The sequence below is a fragment of the Aplidium turbinatum genome, chromosome 7 (assembly GCF_918807975.1).
Source record: "Aplidium turbinatum chromosome 7, kaAplTurb1.1, whole genome shotgun sequence".
Classification (NCBI taxonomy): Eukaryota; Metazoa; Chordata; class Ascidiacea; order Aplousobranchia; family Polyclinidae; genus Aplidium; species Aplidium turbinatum.
The window spans coordinates 9,801,541-9,825,394 of record NC_137478.1 but is presented as its reverse complement, the minus strand read 5'-3'; the positions used below and the strand labels follow the sequence as shown (position 1 = coordinate 9,825,394).

At 37.5% G+C, this 23,854-nt stretch overlaps 1 protein-coding gene across 1 annotated transcript in view; it reads right to left on the bottom strand.

The window, feature by feature from the left end:
* Positions 1-23,854, bottom strand: part of LOC145774103 (carbonic anhydrase 2-like) — a 59,201-nt gene that overhangs the window by 34,268 nt on the left and 1,079 nt on the right. Inside the window, exons 2-3 of the mRNA XM_082585253.1 lie at positions 16,418-16,465; positions 1,666-1,833 (exon numbers count right to left, since the gene is read on the bottom strand). Coding sequence (XP_082441379.1) covers positions 1,666-1,833; positions 16,418-16,465 — 216 coding nt within the window. The remainder of the gene's footprint in view (positions 1-1,665; positions 1,834-16,417; positions 16,466-23,854) is intronic.

Sequence of the window (23,854 nt, the reverse complement as noted above, 5' to 3'; positions counted from 1 at the left end):
TCTGGGGTGGTAAAAAGATAGACCTTCGGCCCCAGAGGCTTACACGACGACGACAAAGCCCACGGTTAGTAGGTCCACTTGCTTATTAAGCCTAATTTGGTCCATTCCTGAATTACTGAAGGTATAGGAGTGGTAGAAGATTCCCCCCGCTCAACAAGCCCAAAATTGTGTCCGGTCCCGATGTGGGCTTAATAAGCGGGGACGACTTTATTGAAATTGATAACTTATTAAACTGCAAAGTATTTTGCGCAAAATTATATGCTTCTGAAACGCTTGGGCCGCGAAGATTTCGAACGATTGTTTTTTGGGTCGCGCCAACAAGTATTTGCGGACCCCTGTTCTAAACAAGCAACAAAGACTATCTTTCGAAAATGCACAAACTATTGTGCATTTATCGAACAATCGCGCTCGTCTAGGTCAATGCTGAACGCAGTTTTAGCGCCCTGAGGCGAGTAAAAACGTTGCTTCGTACCACAATGACAGACAACAGTTTAAACAACCGAATGTTTGCGACTGTTCACAAGTAGGTGATGGACACCATTGACATTGCAACACAAGGCATTATGACGCAGCAATGATCAAAGTTTAATCCTTTACTATTGTAGGCTACAATGTACAATGTTCCATTTATCTTCCAGAAACCTCTTATTCAGAACTATCTGGAAGGTTTCAGCTGATCATAGGTAGTTGATCCTATTATCGTATGTACACTACACCTTCTCCAATATGTGGACCTTTTCGGCTCAAAGGGGGGGGGGATCCCGAGAAGCGAGAACCCCCCTGGCTACGGGTCTGGGACTGGATTGAATACTTTGTTGAGCTATTTTTATTGCCTACAGCATATTATGTGCTCACAAATGTTTCTCCATCTACGATTCTAAGCTATACTAAAATTACCACCTACAAAAATTTCGATTTGCACCATGATTGGAACCAATACTGGCCTGGCACGCGGACTTGTTAAGGGGAGGACACGTTGTCGCTGAGTCACTGACCAAACAACGGCTCTTCCAGGATTTCAAACAACAAACAGACAAGAATGGGTAACAGCTAACAGGATCATCAGCAAACACACCCGTACCACCCAAACACTACATAGATGTGGTAGCCTACTCTCAGCACTCAGCAGCCGTGAATGCAGTCAGTTACAATTGTTCTAGACAAAATAGGGAGGAACAAAAGTAATTTTGCTGCAAGTTTAGTTGAGTGATTTTGGTTGATTTTCATACTGAAAGTAGTTTTTTCATAACAATACGCTGTAAAACTCTAAACTTCAAAGAAATTCAGGTTCACACTGAAGAAAGTAGGCCAAGTTCAACATAAGAGATATGTTAAATGCATAATACAAATTTGTTGCTTTCATTTCTGCTGGAAATTGTTTTTCGGGGGGCCATTTTTCGTATTGTTTCCCGACCAGTTCTGATTTCTCTCGGAGGCCCTGATCAATGATCATAGCAAGGTGTCATTGGCATGAAAAACTTCTATCACGTCACGAAAACAAAATGCACAGAAATTCCAGGTATATTATTACAGTTGCTGATTAACACAGCGAAGGTACAGACGAATACTGTAAAAATTAAAAATGCTTTTTGTAAAAGTTAGATGGGCAGGGTGGACTTTATTTGAGCAGAATAGTTTCACTTTGTAGATTGTACAGTTACTCACTAGCATGACCGTTGTTCTTGAGAACCATGGAACTGGGTAGCTTAGCTGCAACAGATGTATTAAAGGGGCCGAGACTGTTGTTCATTGTCGTCTGCATTGAAACGATATTGATGGGTGACTGTTCGGTGCCATTGCATGTAGGAAAATCATTTCCCCAAGATTCAGGATCTGAAATAGCAATGCATGACAAGTCAAATTTAAAATTAATCACTATGACTGTTCTCTAGATATCTAAGTTGAACGGTGATAATCCTACTGTTAAACTACCGCTACTTTAAAAATGCATTTCTGTGAAGTTTAGAAAAAAGAAATATCCGACAGTATTTTTGTTTAACCTGTTAAGTGCGTAAGACGACAATTGTCGTCCGAGCATAGCCGTACGAGATCAAACCATTTTGGGGGGGGGGGCAGAATGTAAATTTGCCCAAATGTGCACGCTTTTATAGAAATTGCCCAAATATAATGTATGCGGTGTATGATAACAGTGAAAAACTAGCATAATAAGACCACCAGCAGTGGCGTAGCCAGGAATTTTGAAAGGGGGGGGGGGGGGGGGTTGACGGCTTGTTTCGCTTATGGCGACACCTAGCAGTGGGGGTCTGGGGGGCCCCCCAAAAAAATTTGAAAAATTACTTTGAATTTGGTGCATTCTGAGAGTATTTTCAACAAAAATGTGGGTATGAATATTTCTGTAAAACGGTGCTGTCCGGTGGCATAGCATAAGGATAAGATCATGTTTTCTTCGGCATTTTTCGGAAATAAAGCTACAAGTCTCTATGTTTTCCTGTTGCTAATTCCTGGCTGAGATATTTGAATGATTGGTAATGGCAAAACATGTTCAAATAATTAAAGTAGTTTTGATGATACGAATTTTAGTACAAAAAATAAAAAGGTCTGGCAGCACTACTTCTAAAAATATAGTTAGGCTAGGCTAGGTAATTTGATGACAAAAATAACTAATATATTCTAAGGTTGCATACAGACGGTGACGTAGGATTTAAAGAACCCAATTAGTCTAACGGTTCATATTGACATTGATTCAACGTCTAAATATTGAATAATATTCAATCGTCGGATTCGCAGAAGGCGTCGTTAGATTTTCAAAAAATCGCCGAATAGGGAACTCGCCGAAAAAGGCTATTGCCGAATAGGGAACTCGCCGAATAGCAGCAGACCCTTTCATAAAAGTAACCAAACAAAGCTAAGCAACACCTTAACATTACTTTTAACAGGTATAACATTTTTTTGTTAAATGTTGTGGTGTTGCTTAGCTATGTCTGTATATGGTTGAAAAAGTACTGTAACCTCTCCACCCGAATTGTTTTATAAAAGTATTCACCAGATTTATATAAATACATATATTTTCTGTAGTTGCCGAGAATCAAGATAATGCATTTATAGATATTATGAAAAAAATTAAAGACTTTGTAAATTTTGATGCGAGGCAACTGCATCATGCCAATTTGGGCAGTTTTATAAATAGACTATGATCAGATAATTTCATATTTTTTGTTGCCCAAATCTAAATGATACACTTGATACAGTTATGTAAATGGGAAAAATTAATGAATTTGTTCATTTTGGGGAAACTGCCTCACGGTAATTTGGGCAGAACTTTGCATAAATAGACTAATCAGTTTCATCAAATAATTTCATGTTTTCAGCTGCCCAAATCAATAAGATGCATTTGTGAAAATTAATAAAATTAGCTATATATATAGCAAATTTTGCGTTTTGATTTTGGCAGTTTCACAAAAGTATTAGAGACATATTTTGGTGGCTGCCCAAATTGGCATGATGCGGTTGGTTAAATGCATTTCGTACTACAGTTTGATCACCATACAATACATCAATACGGGTGTGCCAAATGAAAATTTTGCGGCACATTTCTTGTGCAAATAAGAGGTTGTACTTAGTTTGATAGGTAAAAGATATTAATTTATAGTTTTTCTTAACCCTATTTCCTGTGGGGGGGGGGGTCGGTGGGGACTTGCTCCTTTTCAAAGCAATATCATTAAAGAACTACGCGATCCACAGCTTTATAATTTCTTGACTTTTCCTAAAAATTATTCAAGTATTTATTCCGCTTTAAATGACGTTGCTATTGTCTATAGTTTTAGAGATATGGCATGATTTTCATAACATACTCTAATATTTTAGCTTGCTACTAGCTAGCCCTTTTGTTTTCAAATTATACGGATTAATAGGATTACTGAGCGCCGCCGTGCGTGGAACTGCGACGCAGATATCTCATGAGTTGGCTTTGTTGTAAAGCATTCAACCGTAATGAGTCCGCCCTTTGTTTGCAAACTCGAGTTTTGAGTTGCTTTGATTAATCTTTTAATTACATCTGAGTTGCTTTGAAATTATCAGAGAGCATCCGATAAGCTATACTGAAAAAATGTAATTTTACGTTGTTTTCTATGGCGAATACATTTTGTTTCTAACTTATAACAAGAAGCAGTAGGAAAATTCTTGCCAAAACTCTGTTTATCTCATAAAACAAACAGACTGATGTGGTAAGTTTCTTGATTTCTTGTCGGAAAGCAAGGAGTGCGTTCTTGACCCGCCAATAAACTTTTCCATGTACCTGTACACTTATATTCACATGAATGTTGTGAAAATGTTTTATGAAAACGAGAGATTGATGGATATTGAAAAGAACTTGACACAGACTATCTAAACTGCTTGGCTTTTGTGGAAAAACACGCGCAGCTAAATTATTGTGCTTTGACAAGCATTGTGCATATTGTATCATCACTGAATCTTTACCTAAATGGTAATTTTGCAGTTGCTTGAGAGATTACAAAATTATTTTTTCTCTACGAGGATTAAAAAGTTTTGATATATCTCAGCAGAAACACTATTAGGACCAACTCAATAATTTCAAACTTTTCATTCAAATGTTGATCTTCAAAAGCTTATTTTCACAAAACGGTGTAGGCCTACATCTTTTTCTCCATAAATTTAGACGTTTGTGTCATTTGGAGCAAAGTTGTTTGTTGGGTTGAAAGAATCTGAAATCAATGCCTCGTTTGTGTAACGTATCGTAACGTAATCTATCAGTCAGCGCTTTTGTGCCTTTTTGTTTTCGAATACATTTCCGTGACAAAAGATTGGCTTTTGTAATAACGCCATCAACCATAGAGTTGTATTCTCTGACTGCATCTCAATCGCTATGCCATACTCAGCAATTTTTCTAAAGCATTGTTACACAAAATGCATATCTGACAAAAGAAGGGAAATACGTTGAATTGAATTATATTTTATACGGATCGTTTTCCTTGTCCTTGAAAAAAAGAAAGAACGATTTTTATCGTTTGGCATAAAAATATGTATATTGAGGTTCACCTTGGTTTGCATAATGAAAATCACCCCAAAGAATTGCTTGAAGTGATTTTTGCAGCTATTTGATCCTTCGCGATGATATCAATTATAGTTTCCATCAGATGAAACCTGTTCAAACTATTTTTTTAAAACTATGGTTCATTCAAGAATATAATACTTTGTAAATATAGCTTACTTCATTTTTGCGTTTTTACTTCGATGTTTTCACAAGCAAGACTTTACACGAAACAAGTTATTTGCAACGTGAGTTGATTGACCATAGTAGCCTAAATGGACCAATATGCTGTGGCCAAAACTTGATTACTTTTTATCAAAATGTTTGCACATTGGAAACAGCAATCACTTTGTTTCAAATCAGCAAATCACTTTTTGTCATTGGTTCAACGTTTGCAGACGTCTAATCTAATATACGACAAAATTGGTTTTCTGGGTCTTCGGTTCGGAAAAACATCATTATGATGTATTGTGACGTGGTCTATCAGCCAGCAGTAGTTTATGCGTCTTTTGTTTTTGGATGTGTGTCAATTACAAAAGATGGCTTTTGCAGTAACGCCATCAACCGCAAACTGCATCTAAAATGCTATTTCAAAATTTGAACAGAAAGAAATCTTCTAATGCGTAATAAATAACTTGACACAAAATGCATGTCCAACAAATCAAAAAAAAATGTAGAAAACGTTATTTTGCAAATCTAGTTAACAACATGAAAAAAAACACTTCAATCCTATTGACACAAACGTGCATTTTTAAAATATCAATAACCTTCAATTTTGCCCAAGGAAAAAGTCAACACTTTAGTGATTTTTTTGTTTTTTTACGACAATAGCATCGGCCTGAAAAATAATTTTTTCTCTTTTTCGTATCGTTATGCCACGACTTTGAGTTTGTCAGGCAGAACGGGAGTTCCATTTGGCAAACGACTTGTTCTATAACCTACCAACACGATTTGACTAAACGATTATTATCACTACATTTTGTCACAACTGTTTGCAAAATTGTTTCATTCAAAGTGATCATTGTTGGTAAGTATTGAAACATTTCACTTTGGAATGCATCGTGACATAGTTTATCAGTAAGGAGTTTTAGACGCTCTTTGTTTTTGGAGAGCATGATGGCCTAAAATGGAACAAGCTCCTATCGAAGCAAGTCACTACCTTTGGATAGGTTGTTGTTCAAATACCACGTGACACCACAGGCTACCTTACTTTTCTGTATTCAACCGCTACCCAGACAGCAAATCAGACACTTTTTACATCGATTCAACGTCTTTAGACGTTGAAATAATGTTAAAAACGAATAAATAGCTTCCTGAGATGTGCTGTGAAATACAAAGTGTTTCTTGATCATGCATAACCAAATTCGACAGTGCGAATGTGAAAAAGTTTGCTTGATTTAGTTCCAATATCAAGTAATGACAGTACGTTTGAAAAAGTATAGACTATAAACATGTGGCTCAAAAAAAACTTGAAATAGTTTTTTTGTGGTGATTTTGTCTCATTCTCTGCAAATGTTGAAACAAAGCAAATTTTTTTTACAATGCCTCCGGCAAAACAACAAGCAAACGCGAGCAAACCCAATTACGATTTCATTGAAGCGTGGACGACGTCTCCGCGTAAGAGATTAAAATCCACACAATGGAATTAACCCGTCACACTCAATTATAAGTTAATTACGAAGCAATTTCTCAAGTCAAATAAAAAAAATATGACCAACCATCAAATTATTTGATTTTTCAAGTTGCGCTGTTGAACAAATTGCAAAAGAGTTTCGATGTTATGTTGTCAGATAAATTATCTACACCATGTGAAAATTTGATTGATCTATCTTGCGTAGTTTTTGAGTTACACGAACTCAAAGTGATAGTGTCGAACCGACCCCCCCGTCCGCAAGTCAACTGGCCAAAATACGTCACAGGATAAAGGGTTAATTTATGCAATTTTGTAGCTTTTCATATAGCAATTTTTGCCCGAATAATTGCAAAATTTTGCCCGAATTCGCGACGTTTTGAAACAACAGGGGGGGCGGCTGCCCCCCCCTGCTCCCCTGGCTCGTACGGCTATGCGTCCGAGACAGTCGCTCTTGCTGTGCGTAAGACGACAATTGTCGTTTTCGTGATCGCAGCTATTCATGGCACTTTTAATTTCGCTTTCCTCTATTCGCTTTGTCTGGAAGGCGCAATTATGACGTGTGAAGAAACATAGATGCATTGTTTACATTACAATAACTATTGCAGCCTGACGGAAATCATTAATCCCTAAATCACTCTATTACGATCAGCACTTCCACTTTTGTGGTAATTACCACAATTGTGGAATTTTCATCATGCTTGTGGTAAAAATGTGGTAATGAAAAATTTGTGGTAAAAATGTGGTAATATGGAAATTTTGTGTGGAAATGTTGCCAAAATGTGGAAATTATAAATTTTGAAAATTTGACATAAAATACTATCAATAAATAAGAGCATTTAAACTGTTGTCCTCCAAAATCGAACAGATATGCAAAAAACTACTTATAACAGCATGTGACTAGCATGTTCCGCTGTTTTCGGTTTGATTTTGGAATGCGTCCTGACTTTTAACTTTGAAGGTAGGGTGACCATGTGATCATATTCATAGTCAAGATGTCTTTCAGATTCTAGCTGCGGTGTCAAGTACAGAACTTTGCAGTGGCGCAACCAGGGGGGGGGGGGGGTTGGGGGTTACAACCCCCCTTTGACACGCATGTGACGTCACGATATTGAGAATGATGCTTTCAGTCTCTATGTCTCTAAAACAAAGTTTGCCTAATTTTAAACGAAACTGCATTAAAAGAGCGAGTTTTGCGAATACTAAACATTCAAATATCTCAGCCAGGAATTACTTAGCTTTTTTACTGAAAAATGCCCAAGAAAACATGATTTTATTCTTTTGCTATGCCACCAGACAGCATCATTTTACAGGAATATTTATACCCACATTTTTGTTGAAAATGCTCTCAGAATGCATCAAATTTAAAGTAATTTTTCAAAATTTTCAGGGGAGGCCCCCAGACCCCCCTGCCGCTAGGTGTCGCCTTTGGCAAAGAGCCGGCAGGCAAAGCCCGGCGGCCGTCAAAACCCCCCCTTTAAAAATTCCTGGCTTAGCTACTGGTACTTTGCTTTCTTATTTCGGACATTCTGTTAATTAACTGAGTAATTGTTTTAGGCCTTATTTTACACTATAATAGTGTAAATATAACCAAATAATAGCGTTGCCGGATAAGGAATTCTGTCGTAATTTGAGAAAAGTTTAAAGCTGTTCAATAGTTCTGGGTAAAGATCAAAACCCTAACCTTATTCCTAAGTCTTACCTTAACCCTTACAAACTTTAATCCTAACTCTGACAACACCTGATAGTAACTATGGCAACAAGTGGGTAAAAATAGCCACTGTGTTAATGTAAAAGTAAGTCGAAATACGGTTAAGATCGTGTAAAAAATCACAGTAAAAAATGTGGTAATTTGAGGACAAATGTAGTAATACAAGTGGTAATCTAGCTTTGTAAAAGTGGAAGCACTGATTACGATATTAGGTAGCTTCTGCACTCACCTACAATACAAACACAAGTGCAAGAATAAAAAGATTTCATTCTAAATGGTTTCTTTTTCTGAAATGGCTTCCTTCCAGTGTATAAAATTCGAATCACATTATACGCGTTTAGACAGTGTGAAGTCATTTTGATGTAATGTTGCAAGCAGTTTCAGAAATATTTTGTTGTGTTCGAAAGCATATTTTGTAACATAAGTCAACAAAACAATAAGGTTTTGTGTTGCTGCTAATGTTAGAACAAGCGTCAGAAAATGATACAGTTAGAATATTTCTAAACTAAACTTACGTGTACTTTGTTTAGTGTCATATAAATGCTTAGAAATTATTCTGTTCTGTGAGCTGATGTATTTTTTTTCTTCATAATAAACAACTAGTTGAATAATTTCACAATGGTGAAAAATATAATCACTTGAGAGTAATGCGATTACACCAGAAAACAATAGTCCAGCCGGAGACTTCTCCGCGATAGTCGATGAAAAGGTAAAGCAATAGACACAAAAGGAAATTGAACAAAAGCGTATTATGCTGCGTCATGGGGGTTCCCCAATATCCTAGCAAGCAATAATGCGACGAAAAATACTGCGAGTGTTCAAGTTAAATACGCACAGTAAGGAGAGTTTCGAAAAATTAATTACGCACTTAACGGGTTAACGCACCATTCTCTTATCAAGTGCAGGAGGCTGGTTGGATCGTGGACGTTGCTATAATTGCGACGACTTCGACGGAATCTTCTGTCTGTAAACTTTTCCCAGACAGCTATTTTATGTGGCCCAGAACTGGTAAAGATCTGGTCAGTTTTGAGCAAGCAAAGCGCGATCGCTCGTCAAGATGCAATCGTCAAAAGCAAGATGCAACATCAGGTTTGCATTAATAGCACAATGCAGACGCCATGCAGCGACAACTGAAATGTTAAGACTATTTGACTATTCAACTGGCGACCACCACGCCTGCCATTTCTTGCAACGAATACTCGGTTAATGAAAGCCAAAATTTCTGTTTACAGTGTCAACTTGACCCATTCCATTATAATAAGTTTGACCAGCATTGGCTTATCAACACAACTTTTTAATTTATTTTTGACTCTTCGAGAATTTTTTTTGATTGGTCGATGTTTCTCTAACTTGCTGGCGATGCTAAACAATTGAAATGTCATTCCCCTTACAGAAGAGCACTTTACAGTCAGAATACTTTTTTAGTCCATCGCCCCCTTTTCTTTATTGAAATAGAATTTCGCCCCCCAAATTCTGTCAAGTAAAATAAGCATTAGTAATAGAGTGATAGACAAATTTAGTTTTGGGAATGTAATCAACGAAATTGACAGTAACATGATAATGTTCAATGGGAATGATGAGCTTGGCTACGTTTACAAAATTTTGAAATGTTTGCCGACATCTTCCTAAGATAGAGTCGAACATCACCCGTTTATGAACTAGCAAGTGATTTCTTTGCTTTGAAAGCATCAATGCCACAGCCGAAAACCCCTTTCCAACCATATATGAAGTAGGAAACAAAAAAAATCCACATTTTAGCTTCTTTCCAGAGAAGCTAATATTTGCCAGCTACCTGGCACAAAAAAAATCGTATCGATCATTTCTGAATTTCACTCTTGAGGCTAGTTTCTAAAATCTATTCTGAAACTTTTTATCTAAAATCTATGTGTATGCTAAAATGTAAAACCTATATCTAAAATCTAAAAACTTCTGTTACAAATTTTGCCTACTATAAAATTGGAGATAAAGTTCCGAATTCTATCAAATCAAAATTAATTATGAAACCACTTTATTACTTCCCTTTGTTTGCCACCATAATTCATCGACAAGTCTAGCCTCGATTTTTGTTGTTGAACGTTTCTAACTATCAGCAGAGAATGTTGGGTTATTATTTAGGCTAAGAAGCCTGTTAATCCTGTTATAATTCAAACCAGTTATCACGGGGAAGGTAATTTGATACATTTTTAATATTTTTGCCTGTTACCTAAAAATTACGTGACACAAACAGTGGCGTAGCCAGAAAAAATTTTTGGGGGGGCCAAATATTGGATGAGTTGGAGAGAACGACAAAGTTTTTGATTCAAGCCATCGCCACCGGATGTGCAGTGGCGTATCCTGGTGGGTTGAGCAAGGAAAGCAATAAAACTGGTGGGGTGTTAGAGCGTGCCGAAGGCACGCGTATTCTAGGGGGGTCCGGGGGCATGTTCCCCCGGAAAATTTTTGCAAAATTACACTTAAATAATGAATTATAGCGCTTTCTGGAAACACTTTTAGGGTAATATTGGTATGAAATTTATTAGCAGATAAACAGCTATTAACTTATTAAAGGTAGCTCTTACACACGAACGGGCAAAACCTGCGGCTAAATTAGAGAACACCAAAACTCAGCTACAATAACTACACAAAAACATAACAGAGTAAGCCATTCTGAAATTGCTTCCACAAATTAGTTCAAAGAAACGTAAATCGCGTAAATTTTGCCCGATTTACGATTTGCAAAATTTATTGCTGTCTTTCTGTGTTCTAAAACAAGTCCTTGGGGGTGTTAATGGCCAGATGACTTGGAAAACTTTATAAGTTTCTACAAATTTTATTATATTTTCAACAAAGGGCTCAACTTCGGAATCCAAACTTTGAAAATTTGGGGGGGGCATGGCCCCTTTCGCCCCCCCTGGCTATGCCTATGGACACAAACTATTCATTTTAGGCTGAAATGAAAGTCTGATCCCTTACATACTTTTTAAAAACATTTCCACTTTTCTATTGCTGTTACTTTTTTTAATTGAAATTTTAAAAACGTCACTCAAGTGCCGGAAGGTAGGAAGGTAAGGTAACTAAGAATCAGTAAAGATAGCATAGGCACTCGCTTTGGAAAACCAAAGGATATACTATAGTTGCTCGAAAAAGCAGAGAGTATAGCCTACTGCGTAGAGCAGCGTTTCTTAACCGGGGGTGCTAGCACCCCTTGGAGGTGCTGGAATAGACTGTAGGGGGTGCTAAATACATGCAGTATAATACCAAAAAATGCCATTTTACTTTTCTGTATTTTTTCATCTTTCTGCTAGTATCAGCAGTTGTCATATCAATGATTGCTGTTTCGAATTAGCCAACATGATTTGCTGTTACTGTAGTCATCTCCCAGTCAAGTAAGCAAATTGATCCTGAGCAGATTGTGCGAACTTACCTGGTAGGTGCTTTGTTGTAATATTGTTGCTCAGTGCTCACCTCTCGCTTCTAGAAACCACCATGGCAAAATACATTCCCACAAATCACTCGTATCCAGAGTGGATACAGCAGCCCTTCTTGGCAGACATGAGTGATGATAATAGACTAAAGGAGGAGCTGATTGACATGCAGGTGAATCAGAGTTGTTGGACAAAATTTCGTCCTTCCGCTTGCTGATTTCTGGTGTGATCAGTTGACAGCATATCATGCATTGGCACAAACAACACTGGAATTGATCATTCCATTTCCGACTACCTACCTGTGTGAAAAGGCGTTTTCCACCATGCTCCAAATAAAAACAAAGGAATCGCCTTCAACATGGGTTGCTCCACGATATGAGAGTGGCTTTGACCAACACAAAGCCTCATCATCAAAGCCGAATAGAGAAATTGGTCACACATAAGCAACAACAGAAATCCCATTGATACATGTGTAACTAATTACCCAGCTGGGTAACTTAAGTATGCTTAAGTTTGTCCATGTTTTTTCACTATTCTCGGATTTTCCTATTTCTTTTATCACTAATGACGACAGTAGTTTTGAAGAATAAACAAAATGATCAACTTGTACATCGCTTTCCTTTCAATAGTGCAGGCCAAAGTTTAATAGCGGCACCGAAATTTTGACATGCTTTTTGATTGCTGGCGGTATATTTTGTATTTTTTTGTCACCTAACAAACTGTGCTGTTGTTTTAATAGAGTTGATTCACTTACATAATTATGGTTATAATTGAATTTCTGTTGGTGAATGAAAGTCAAATACCAAATCCTAAATCAACTTCGTTAAAAAAACTGCACAGTTTGTTAAACAACAAGAGACTTCATTACAAAATATATCGCCAGCGATCTGAAGGCATGTCAAAATTTCGGCCTCTACTAAACTTTTGGTCGGCACTGTAGTAGTATAGTTAGGGGGTGCTAGACTGGTCAGGCCTGTTTACAGGGGTGCTAGAGTCAGAAAAGGTTAAGAAACGCTGGCGTAGAGAGTATAGCCTACTACCGTATAACCTCGAATACAGCACTGCTTACAAGTCAATTGACCGGTATAGTAATTCTAGAGTTAAAAGTTTTAAATGTCTGAACACAAACTGAGAAACGTTTAAAAGCAAACTCGTGGATTATGCATATCTTTTATCATAAATCATCAAAGGACAAAAACTTATTAAAATTCCGATTAGACTTTTCCGATTAGATACAAATTTCAGTCCGAGAAGAGGGTTACTCAGATTTCTTTCCCTTGAATTTTCGAGATATAAATGTTGTAAAAAAACTAAAAAAAATATGGTTTTGCTAAGTATGTCGTCAACTCGCTCGTGTGAAGATGAACTCTCCAGTAATGTTGACGCAGTGGCGTAGCTAAAGGAGGGGGAGGGGGGGCGCCGGGGGGCGGACCGCCCCGGGTGGCACGTCTGGGGCGGCACTTGGCAAAATCTGAATCCGCCCCGGGCGGCACACTCCCTAGCTACGCCACTGTGTTGACGACAGGTCCAAAGGACCAAAAGGAAACTCAATACTTTCGTTTGGAGAGCATTTCGTACTGTCTTTGTTCTTTGCATAGTTTGCATAGTTTCTGCGAAATGACAAAAACTACGCTAGAACAAAGAAGCCACTCTATCAGCTATTCTGTCACGTTTTTAAGATTTTTGCATGGTTCATTACGTTTGCTTTTTTAAAGATAATACTGTTCAACACATAATTTGATGCCAAAACGTTTTGGTTTGTGGTGGACTTTGAAGTTTCTGAGTCCGAAAATTCATGGTTGTTTTTCTTTCAAATTAGGCTATGCTGTGGTTGATTGATTGATTGTGGGAATCTTTATCCTCGAACAGGGAAAGCTTCTTTGAGAGCTTAATCCTGGCAGTTTCGCATACTTGTATAGGCTTGGAACCACTGACGCAGGCCAGGTTACCGAGATTGAGAGAGTGAAGTTTCCGCTTGTTGAAGAGTTGTTGTCTGTGAGCTATTGCTTCCACCAGGTGCAAATGGAGAGCTAGTCCTTAAATGCGTTGTTCAAGCGCATGCCCGGAGAGTCGAACCTGTGCTGCTTGACCTTGAGTCGGACGCTTAACTAATGAGCTATCTTATAAAGAGTATGTGAATAAGAATATTTTATGTAACTTTTATGCCCACCAAGTAAAACAAACTGTTTTTAAAATTTAATGTAGTTCCACAACAATTGAAAATAGTCCACGCAAGGTTTAATAAAGGCTTTATGCACACGCTGGTGTCATGTAATAGTTTCCACAGCAGCTGAATCGTGAAAAATTATCTAGTCTGGTCTTCTGGACTATAAACCATCATCCACTCCAAAATAAACGATGAAGTTGAAACCCTACAACTAGCAACGTTAAAAAGCGGAAATGCAGAAGTGCGGAAATATGCTCTTTATGTTTATCTAAATGCAATTTATTAATTAAGAAATAACGCACAGTCATGCATGTTTCAAAGCACATCTCACAATCGAATTTCTTGTGTAAAAAAAAATTAAATTTGATTTGATTTCCTTCAATTTCGATTTTGTGGTAATAAATGGAGCTTGCTCCCAATAATTACACTGGAGAATGATCCTGTAGGTACTACTAAAAGTTGGAGTGCTTCTTCTTCTTCCAGTGTCGTGCTTGATTCCAAGCATTGACTGCCTCTTGTATGACAAGTTTCCATGACTCTTGGTCTTTTGCTGCGTGTATAAAGCGTATGTTGTTGTTGTTGGTTTAAGTAGGTTAATCTTTGTCTGTCTTGGGCGCGTTTCCCTTCAATTAGCTTGTGAAAGAGAGATGCTTTAATTTTCCTTTTCGCAGCACGGTCCTGGAAACTGAATTTGTTTTTTATCGATTCTTTTCAGTAGATTCTTTGTTTGATTAACTTATTTAAAACACTTCTGGCAGTCCAGGAAATCATTTGCATTTTTCGGAATGCCCACATTTCAAGCCGTTGTTCTTTTATTCAATCTTTTGTTGATTGTCCAGGTTTCTGAATTATATTTAAAAATTGGATAAATGTAACACTTTAATACTCAGTATCTAGTTGAGAAATTGTTGGTTTTCAATAGCTTTTTGACGGTCCGGTTTGGCCTGCAAATCATTAGAATTCCAACCGAGCGAGGAGCTTTCTTTTGAGGAATAGACTCCCTTCACTATGTTAATTATTTGATGTCGTTGGCAATAAAGTGACTTTAAAGTAAAGCCAGTCTCTGTGCAATGCAACATGCAACGATACAAGGTGTGTTGTTGAATCATGATCGACTCATTACAGAGAATGGCAAGATTTCTCATAAAGCAAGTTTTAATGTTATTTGGTACAAGGGAGGACTAGCCTATGAAGTCATTACAAAAACCTCAAATTGGAGTTTTACGTAAATAATTAATATCGTAACTCTCAGATTTTGCTATATCACGGCAAAGCTACCTAGTAAAGACCTCGGCTTTTGGCCTACAGAAGTATGCTTTGTGACACCCTTGGTAGGTTGAGGACCCAAGGAAGAGAAATCTTGCTTCAGTAGGAATCTTGTACAACAAATGCCCAGTTAAAAGTGTTTAGAAACTTGTATAATTTATTGACAAAGCTTTAGCCACCGTAAAGGCGGCTTCTTTAATATCTTATTTAAATAGGAATATTTTGTTGTCACTTACGCAACAAACAAAAAAACGAATTTTACAAAGGATTATTTCCAAGTGCAGTTGCTAGGAAGCAGCTCTCTTCAACAGTTTACCTGCAAAACTGAAATTAAGGCAAACAATGCAAATACTGATCTCACAGTTAAAGTTTTTATATGGAATTTTTGTATAAAAACAAAATTTCAGTTCTGAGTTGTGTTTAATACACGTATTTCCTCCGTTTTCTATTTAAAAAATTATTCTCAAATAGTAAGAGCGTATTACGTCACTTCGCATTTCCGCTTTCTGTGGTAAGTGTAAAGCTCTTGTTGTGAACAAGAAACCCAGGCTTAACCCAGGCTACGGTGTCATAGGCTGCTGTCAGGGTAAAAACACAATCCTTTCTTCTTTACCGAATAACTTTCAAGTGAGAGTCTCATGAATACCTCGAGTGAGCAATGTAACTTGATCTCATTTTCACCTGCCGTGTGGGCATCAAGCTTGTTCTTGAGGAAGCAATAAGTTTAATTGGCTTATCACAGGTGCAATGCAGCCTATCGAGGAATGTTGCAAAATTGGTCCACGACTTTAAAGTCTTACGGCTAGCAGTTAAAGTTTTTATTATCTCCGTAGCTAATTTATTATTATTTGTTATTGTCGCTCTTGTTATTTTTCGTTTTAAAGTACAACTATACCAGTTAGGTTATGTAAACAAAAGTTACATCATGCCCTCGCAACTATGACAGGATTGAATTGGATTCTAAGATGCAAATGAACATGGCACTGTCGCATTCCAAGAATTATTCAATTTTTAGTTTGTGGCTAAAACGACAAAGAATGTAGCCTATATGCAGGTGTAATACTGCAGCAAACATTCAAAAAAAGTATAAAGAAGCAACTATTTTAATAAAAAAGTAAGCAAAACGTCTATGGTAAAAATAAATTAGTTAACTTATTTGCTACATAAAACAAACACATTTGTCAAAAATACCGTGCTTTTTTTTTATAAATGACCAAACAAATCTATTTACCTGCGTAGCTCCACGTCACAGTTCCTTCGCAGAACTTTTTGTTATTACCTGCAAAAATGTTTGAAATATATTACTAAGGTTTGATGATAAGAAAATTTTTACTCAATAGTGCAAAGACGGTCAATTTGTTTAGGTTCATATCAAAGTTTTAATTTTGATATTAACCTAAACGAAGAGAATGCAAAGGAATTTATTTTCACACGAGTCAGTTCAATCATAAATAGCTAAAAATCGATTTCGATCAGCAAGGACTGCTTGATCTAGCTGATCGAAATCGATTTTTAGCTATTTATGATTGAACTGAATTGTGTGAAAATATATTCCTTTGCATTACAAGTTGTGGGTTTGACAGTAGTCAGAAAATACTTCATTTTCTTGATAAACGAGATGAAAAGTTATTGCAGTAACTTTGTAACAAAAAATATTATTTTGGAAATAAATTTGAATCTAACATCCTTTCAACAGGCAATCGTTTCTGCGTAGAAAATGCATAGGCTATGCATAAAGGTGTTGTGTTTGTAATAATATCAGTCAGCACCAAAAGAATCACAAAAACAATTACTACGAAGCAAAAATTCAAAAAGGAAATGGAGGATACATACATTGAAATTTAAAGAAGTAGAAATTGTAGGTTTGGTTTTTGAATGTTTATCCTCGAACTGACAAAGCCTTGATAGGTTATTCCTGGTAGTTTCGCATACTTGTATAGGCTGTTGATGCAGAGCCGATTACCGAGATTGGCAGAGTGAAGTTTTCCGATTGTTGAAGTGTTGTTGCCGGGGAATTATTCTATTCACTTGGTGCCGCTGATTGGAGAGCAGTCCTGAAATTCGTTGCTCAAGCCCACACCTCGAGTCGAACCAGCGCCGCGTAATCTTGAGGCGGACGCGTAACCACTGAGCTAACGGGGCGGACTAGCTAGTTGAAGAGTTAGCCCCTCATAAATGTGCGACAAAGATTATGCTGCTTTGAACTCATTCGCGTAGTTTTGGAACAATAATGCTTTTTGATTGAGGCAAGCATTATGTGTTCCGCTGTAAATATCAAATCAAACCAACATTTTTTATCGGTGTCAAAGTTCACAGTTTAAGTTAAAAAAAAGTTTAGTTTTAACCGATTTCACTAATTCAATTTCAGTAAAGTTTTGAGTTAGTTACCCTGTATGCTAAATTAAGTAAAAGCTGCAATTCGAGCCGAAAAGATTGCAGATACATGACATAAGCTACCGATCTATTTTTGTATTTGAGATTTGTTAGAAAATTTGTTATTACGTCAAACAGCTTGTTATTTGTCAAAACAAGTTAGCAAAAAAATAAAAAACGCACAAGCATTTGTTTGTGCCTTTTGTGATTTTCACATAGCAGTGACGTAAACGCAATCCAAATTGCCTTATATCTTCCTCCTATGATATGCAAGGGATGCTACCCTCCCAACTCCATTAACAAATGTTATATTGAGTAATAAAACTTTTCTATTTTTGTGAATCAACCCAGCAATCTGCCCACTTGAAGTGGTTGACTGTCTCGTATCATTAGTATAGTTCTATTACTCAACGCTACAAATACTGTAGTTTACCAGACTCATTTTTTAATCATAAATCGATTTCGCTATCACAGCATTGATCATGTCAAGAGCAAAAATAATAATAAAATTCTTCAAAAGTTTCAAGTTTAGGTATTGTGGCGTAACAATTGCATGTAACCCCACCATGGAAACAATTAAAACAAAATATAATAATCGATTACTACGTAATTTCTAACAGTGGCGCAGCCAGAAAAAAAATTGGGAGGGCAAATATTTGATGAGTTCAAGGGAACTACAGAGTGTTTATTTTAAGACACCGCCTTTTGATATAGGAGCCTATAGACACAAAAACTTAATAGTAGGCAAAGTAAGCCTCAAGCTTTTGCAAATTCATTGGTTGTTGAATTCAGACGCACAGTCCATATAAAAAGAATTACGGAAAAACAAGCAAACCAAATTAGGTACCGTTACCACATTCCAGAACGCCCAGAACAAACACTAATGCATGTTTCGTTGAAAGCGCAGAAAAAAAATTGACTTCATGCTTCTTTGTACATGTTCAGCGAAACGTTCAGGCCGTTGCGGTCATGGTCGAGAACGCTCTGTAGAGAAGTAATCTGGCTCTTCACGCATGGCACGGTGACTCCGACACGAGTGAAATGACACAATCGGCAAAAAGCCGGAATGTGACTTAAAAATACTTCGTTCATTAGTTTTTACAAAATTTATTGGTCGTCGTCGTCGTCGTCTGAGCTTCTGGGGCCGAGTGTCTATCCTTTTACCACCCCAGATTCACGATGTTCCCGGACTACACTGGAAGACTGCTAGAGAGTAGCCAGTCTTTAGTTTCATCATTCATGACGCGCAGACCTTCCACTCCGTAAGGTGGCTTGAAGATGGTACAGTCAGTGATGATGTGGTCTGCGGTCTGTTCCTCGGCACCACATTCACAGGAGGAGGAAGAAGCCATTCCCCATTGGTGCATGGTTGAGCAGAAAAGCCCGACGCCCGTACGGAGACGGTTGAGGCGCACCCATGCCTGTCTCTGTAGTGTCAGGCCGATGGGGCGTGTGTCGGCGTCGGGGATGAATGAATGGAGTCTGGTGGTGCTTGACCTCCATTCAGAATTCCATTTATGGTACGCCCAAGCAGCCGCAGAGATGTCTTGTACATCAGCTTCGTTGATCAGAAGCCGAGCGGCTGGCACGAAAGGGTGTCTTGATTTCAGTCGGCGGGGGTGCCCGTTTGGGAAGGCAGAGATCTTGTGGTGGAGAGGATGGTTAGGCTCCAGTGCCCGTCGACCGAGGAACAGAGTGGCTTCTTCGCGACGAAGCTCAGCATGTTGGATGCCAGCGAAAATGGGGAGATTGTCCAATGGTGTGGGACGCAGGCATCCGGTCACTGTGCGCAGGGCGCTGTTTATGGCAGTGTCGATGTTGTGGCAGTGAGCACTGCAGCACCAGACAGGTGCACAGTACTCTGATGAAGAGTAGACAAGGGCTAAGGCTGCTATTCGCAAAGTGTCAGCCCTCGCCCCCCAGCTAGAACCTGCCAGGCGCTTCAGTAGTGCAGCGCGAGACGTGAGTTTTTTGCGCAGTGACACCAAATGGTGGCGGTATGTGAGCAATCTGTCCAGTGTCACCCCAAGATATCTTGGCTCGGGGCAGAAGGACAGAGGTTTTCCGTTGTTGTGGACATGTAGCTCACGATCAGCTTCCCGATTGTGTAGGTGGAAAGCTGCCGCCACAGTTTTGGTTTCGCTGAGTTTCAGTCGCCAGTTCTGGAGATAAGCTGAGATGGTTTGCATGTCCTGGCTCAAGGTGTCTTCTAGATTTTCCCACGACTTTGTGGAGTGGAGAATTTCCAGATCGTCCGCATAAGCGTATTTTGCGGAGACCGTGGTTGGCAGGTCGTGGGTGTAGATGTTGAAATTGGTGTTTTTTTGTGTGTCCAAAATAAGCTGTGGGGGGTGTTAATAGTCAGATGTCTTGAAAAACGATACAATTTTCTACAAACTTTATTATATTTTCAACAAAAATCTCAATTTCAGAATCGAAACTTTGAAAATTGGAGGGGTCATGGCCCCTTTCGCCCCCCTACTCCTGGCTACGCCTATGATTACTAATGAAGAAACGTAACATCTAAAATTAAATAGAATAAAAAACAAAAAAGTCCATAACTTTTATTTTTTTACTGCATTTGATAAAAGTTATATAGACTCTTGTTTTCCATTCTGTTTAATTCTACATGTTACGTTTCTTCACTAGTAGTTGCGTAGTTGGTCTGTCTGCACTGTTTAAGTACCAAAGGATCGGTCAACAGTCTCAATACTTTATTAGAAATCGATTTCATGAGAGGCCGCAGCCCTCACATCTTCAGTCTCGTATGAACATTCATACATACATACATGGATTCATACGAGACTGAAGATGTGAGGGCTACGGCCTCTCATGAAATCGATTTCTAATGAAGTATTGAGACTGTTGACCGATCTTTTGGTACTTAGACAGTGCAGACAGACCAACTAAGTTAGTAATGGACAAAGGATCGTCGCAGCATAGTAGCCGCTTAGATAGTCAGGCAGATCTCCTTCATCAGTTTACGACTAGAGAACTTCAAAGACGTAATTGCGTAGTAATCGATTGCATAATTTGTTTAATTGTTTCCTTGGTGGCGTAACATGCAATTGTTACGCCACAATGCCTAAACTTGAAACCTTTGAAGAATTTTAATGCAAAGAAATTTATTCTCACACGATTTATTCTCACTCTCACTCGTGTGAGAATAAATTTCTTTGCATTACAAGACATGTAACCGAGTCGTTCATATCAAGCATTGTTGTGGGTTTGACACCTGTCAGAAGATACTTCATTTTCTTGATTGAAGAATTTTATTATTATTTTTGCTCTTGACATGATCACACTGAGGATGCTGTGATAGCGAATCGATTTATGATTAAAAAATGAAGCTGGTGAACTGTTTATTGCGTTGAGTAATAGCACTACAACAGGGGTTTTTAACCAGGGGTACGTGTACCCCTTGGGGGTCGAAGCACCAAAGCAGGGGGTACGACATGCAATGTGAAATTATACGCTATTTAGGCATATGTGTGAAGACTGCGTAACAAGTCACTTTTGTATATGTTTGTATACTGGAGAGGTTTCTACTTTTCAGTGATGGATGCAAGACCCATTTGTTTTCAGCCTACATTCTATGGATGATAATGACCAAATCAAAGACTATGTTATTGAAATGGAAGCTAGTAGTAAAAGCAAAATGGAGTTTGATCCAATGCAGTTAGGTGCCTTCTGGTGTGCACAACTCAACACATTTCTCCAGTTAGAAAAAAAGCTTTAGAAATACTAGAAATCCTTGTGGCATTTGCGACAACCTACCTATGTGAAACTGGGTTCTCAACTTTTGTAAACATCAAAGCTAAGTTGTGCAATGGTTTGGATCCAAGAGATAATATGTGTGTGTCTATCTTAAAGAAAGTACCTCGTTTCAACATCATCATTGACGAAAAGCAGCAACAAAAAAGCCATTCGTAGATTGACTAATAAATATTGTTGAACTTACAAGACTGTTTTTAATGCATACATGCATACATTCAACACGTAAACTTATAACTACACTGAGTTTAATTCCTATTATTACAATTTTATTTGTAGGCAGGGGGTACGAGAAAAGTTCATGAAAGCTCAAAGGGTAAGAGCGCTAAAAAGGTTAAGAAACGCTGCACTACAACAATGTTGGGCTATAGGCTATGTCTATTTATTTGATGACGTAACGTAGATGATTGATGATTTTTTTTATTTTGGAATGTACTGTATACTAGTGTACGTAGCCTATGCGTTTTATACACATTTTAGTATTTCTGGTGCACACGACCAAGTTCGTAGCCGTGCCACTTAAATCTTATGGTGATTTAAAACATGAATGCACTATGTCACCGGTTAGGTTGCTGAAATATGGCTGAAAGATCAAAAAGAGAAAGGAAATTTTGCAAAACGGATAAAAATTGCATGCTTTTCTTTGTTCATACGCAGAGATGGGCGTGATCTTGATCTTGAAGATCACTTTTTTTTTGGTGATCTTGATCTTGATCTAAGATCACTTTTTATTGTGTGATCTTGATCTTGAAGAATAATAAGATCAAGATCACTTTAAAATTGAAGTTTACTTAGTAGATAGAGGCATTTTTTTAGAACCCGTACTGTAAAAAGTAGTTAGTAGCATACTACTAACATAAAGCCACTGTTAATATGATATATGTCCAACAAACGACGATTTAAAGTCTCCATCTAATCTGGTCAGTGTTGCCATTTCAAAATTGAAAAAGTTTTCTGTGTTGGTCATAATAAAGAAGTCAACTTCCGTGTACTTTATGTTGACGTATAAGAATATTAAAGAAATATTTGCTTTCTTTGACCCAATTTTAGATGTTTCAAAAGTCTAGAATGGCGGTCTTAAAAAATCTGGACTCTAGCCGACTTTGGTCTTGTAAAGTGGTTTATTGCAGCAAATCAACAAGACTTGTTTAGGGTCTGAGTATGGAACGGTTTGTCTGAGCGCAAACCTCTGAACTTTTTTGATAGCAGACAACAGTATCAAGGTTGCCAGATGGGTAAATGGTGCAATAAACATTGACATATTACAGTGAAAGGTAAAACTACATAGTAACACGAATAAAAACTCTCACATGAACCAGACAAAAATTTGGTAAAAAGTGATGCAGTTCAAAGTTTATTTTTATTTATTTATTATAAATAAAAAGTATAAAACTAATGGCAAATTTTGCGACTTTTTCAGAATTACTGTAATTAACCTCGGTCTTGGGTGTGACGTTGCGATTCTACGCAAACTACGTCAACAGTTGATAGGCCTATTAGCAACAGTCACTAACTTATCACAATTCTAAGGCCAGCAATCGAGTAGTTAAAAGTAAAAGTTAGCAATACCAACTATATACCTTTACCCAGGGGTTGCTCATAGTAACTATTTTTTGCAACATCATAGATCAAAAACTTCTTTTTTTTTCAAGTACAAAAAAAGTGATCTTGAAAGTGATCTTGATCTTCAAGATCACGATCTTGATCTTGATCTTCAAGATCACATAGTTTGGTGATCTTGATCTTGATCTTTAAGATCACCTATTCCTGGTGATCTTGGTCTTGATCTTCAAGATCACCAATACTGGTGATCTTGCCCATCTCTGTTCATACGGCACAAGTTATCAAGTGGCCTTTGAATCCTAAATTAGCTACCGAGATATATTTTCGCTTTTCATGTGTGACGTATTGTCAAATATTAAACAATTAAGTAATTACAGAGATATAATCAAAAAATAAAAATAAAGAGCCCAAAATGTGAATACTCAATTCATGTTCAGCAAGGGTTTCGAAAACCAGACTGTTTCCACTTTTAATGCCATTGAAAGTGATATGACCATTGGATGTTTTCATTTTCATTGCTATTGAATACTAATAAATATTATATATTGAAGATGAAAACATCTAGTTGTCTTGCTGAGCATGAGTTTAGTAGCTACATTTTGAGATTTACTTTTTGATTAGGTCTATATATTGACCCAGAGCATGACCAGAGTTTCAACCATTTCGATTTTAAATGTAGTTTAGGCGTCGACAAATATAATTATAACAGTAAGCCATTCTAAATAAGGCAGTATTTTTTCGTTGTGGCCTACATGAAACAGAAAAACAATTAAATTTAAGAAAAGTGTACAGACAATAACAAAACGAAAAAGAAAAAACATTCATAAAAAATAATAGTAGGCTACCATACTTAATTTATTATGAGCTACTGGAAAAAGGGAAAAAAAATGAACAAGACATGAGGTTAAAATGAAAAGACAATATTATTTGGTCTTTAGTTTATACCAACAGAAAAAGT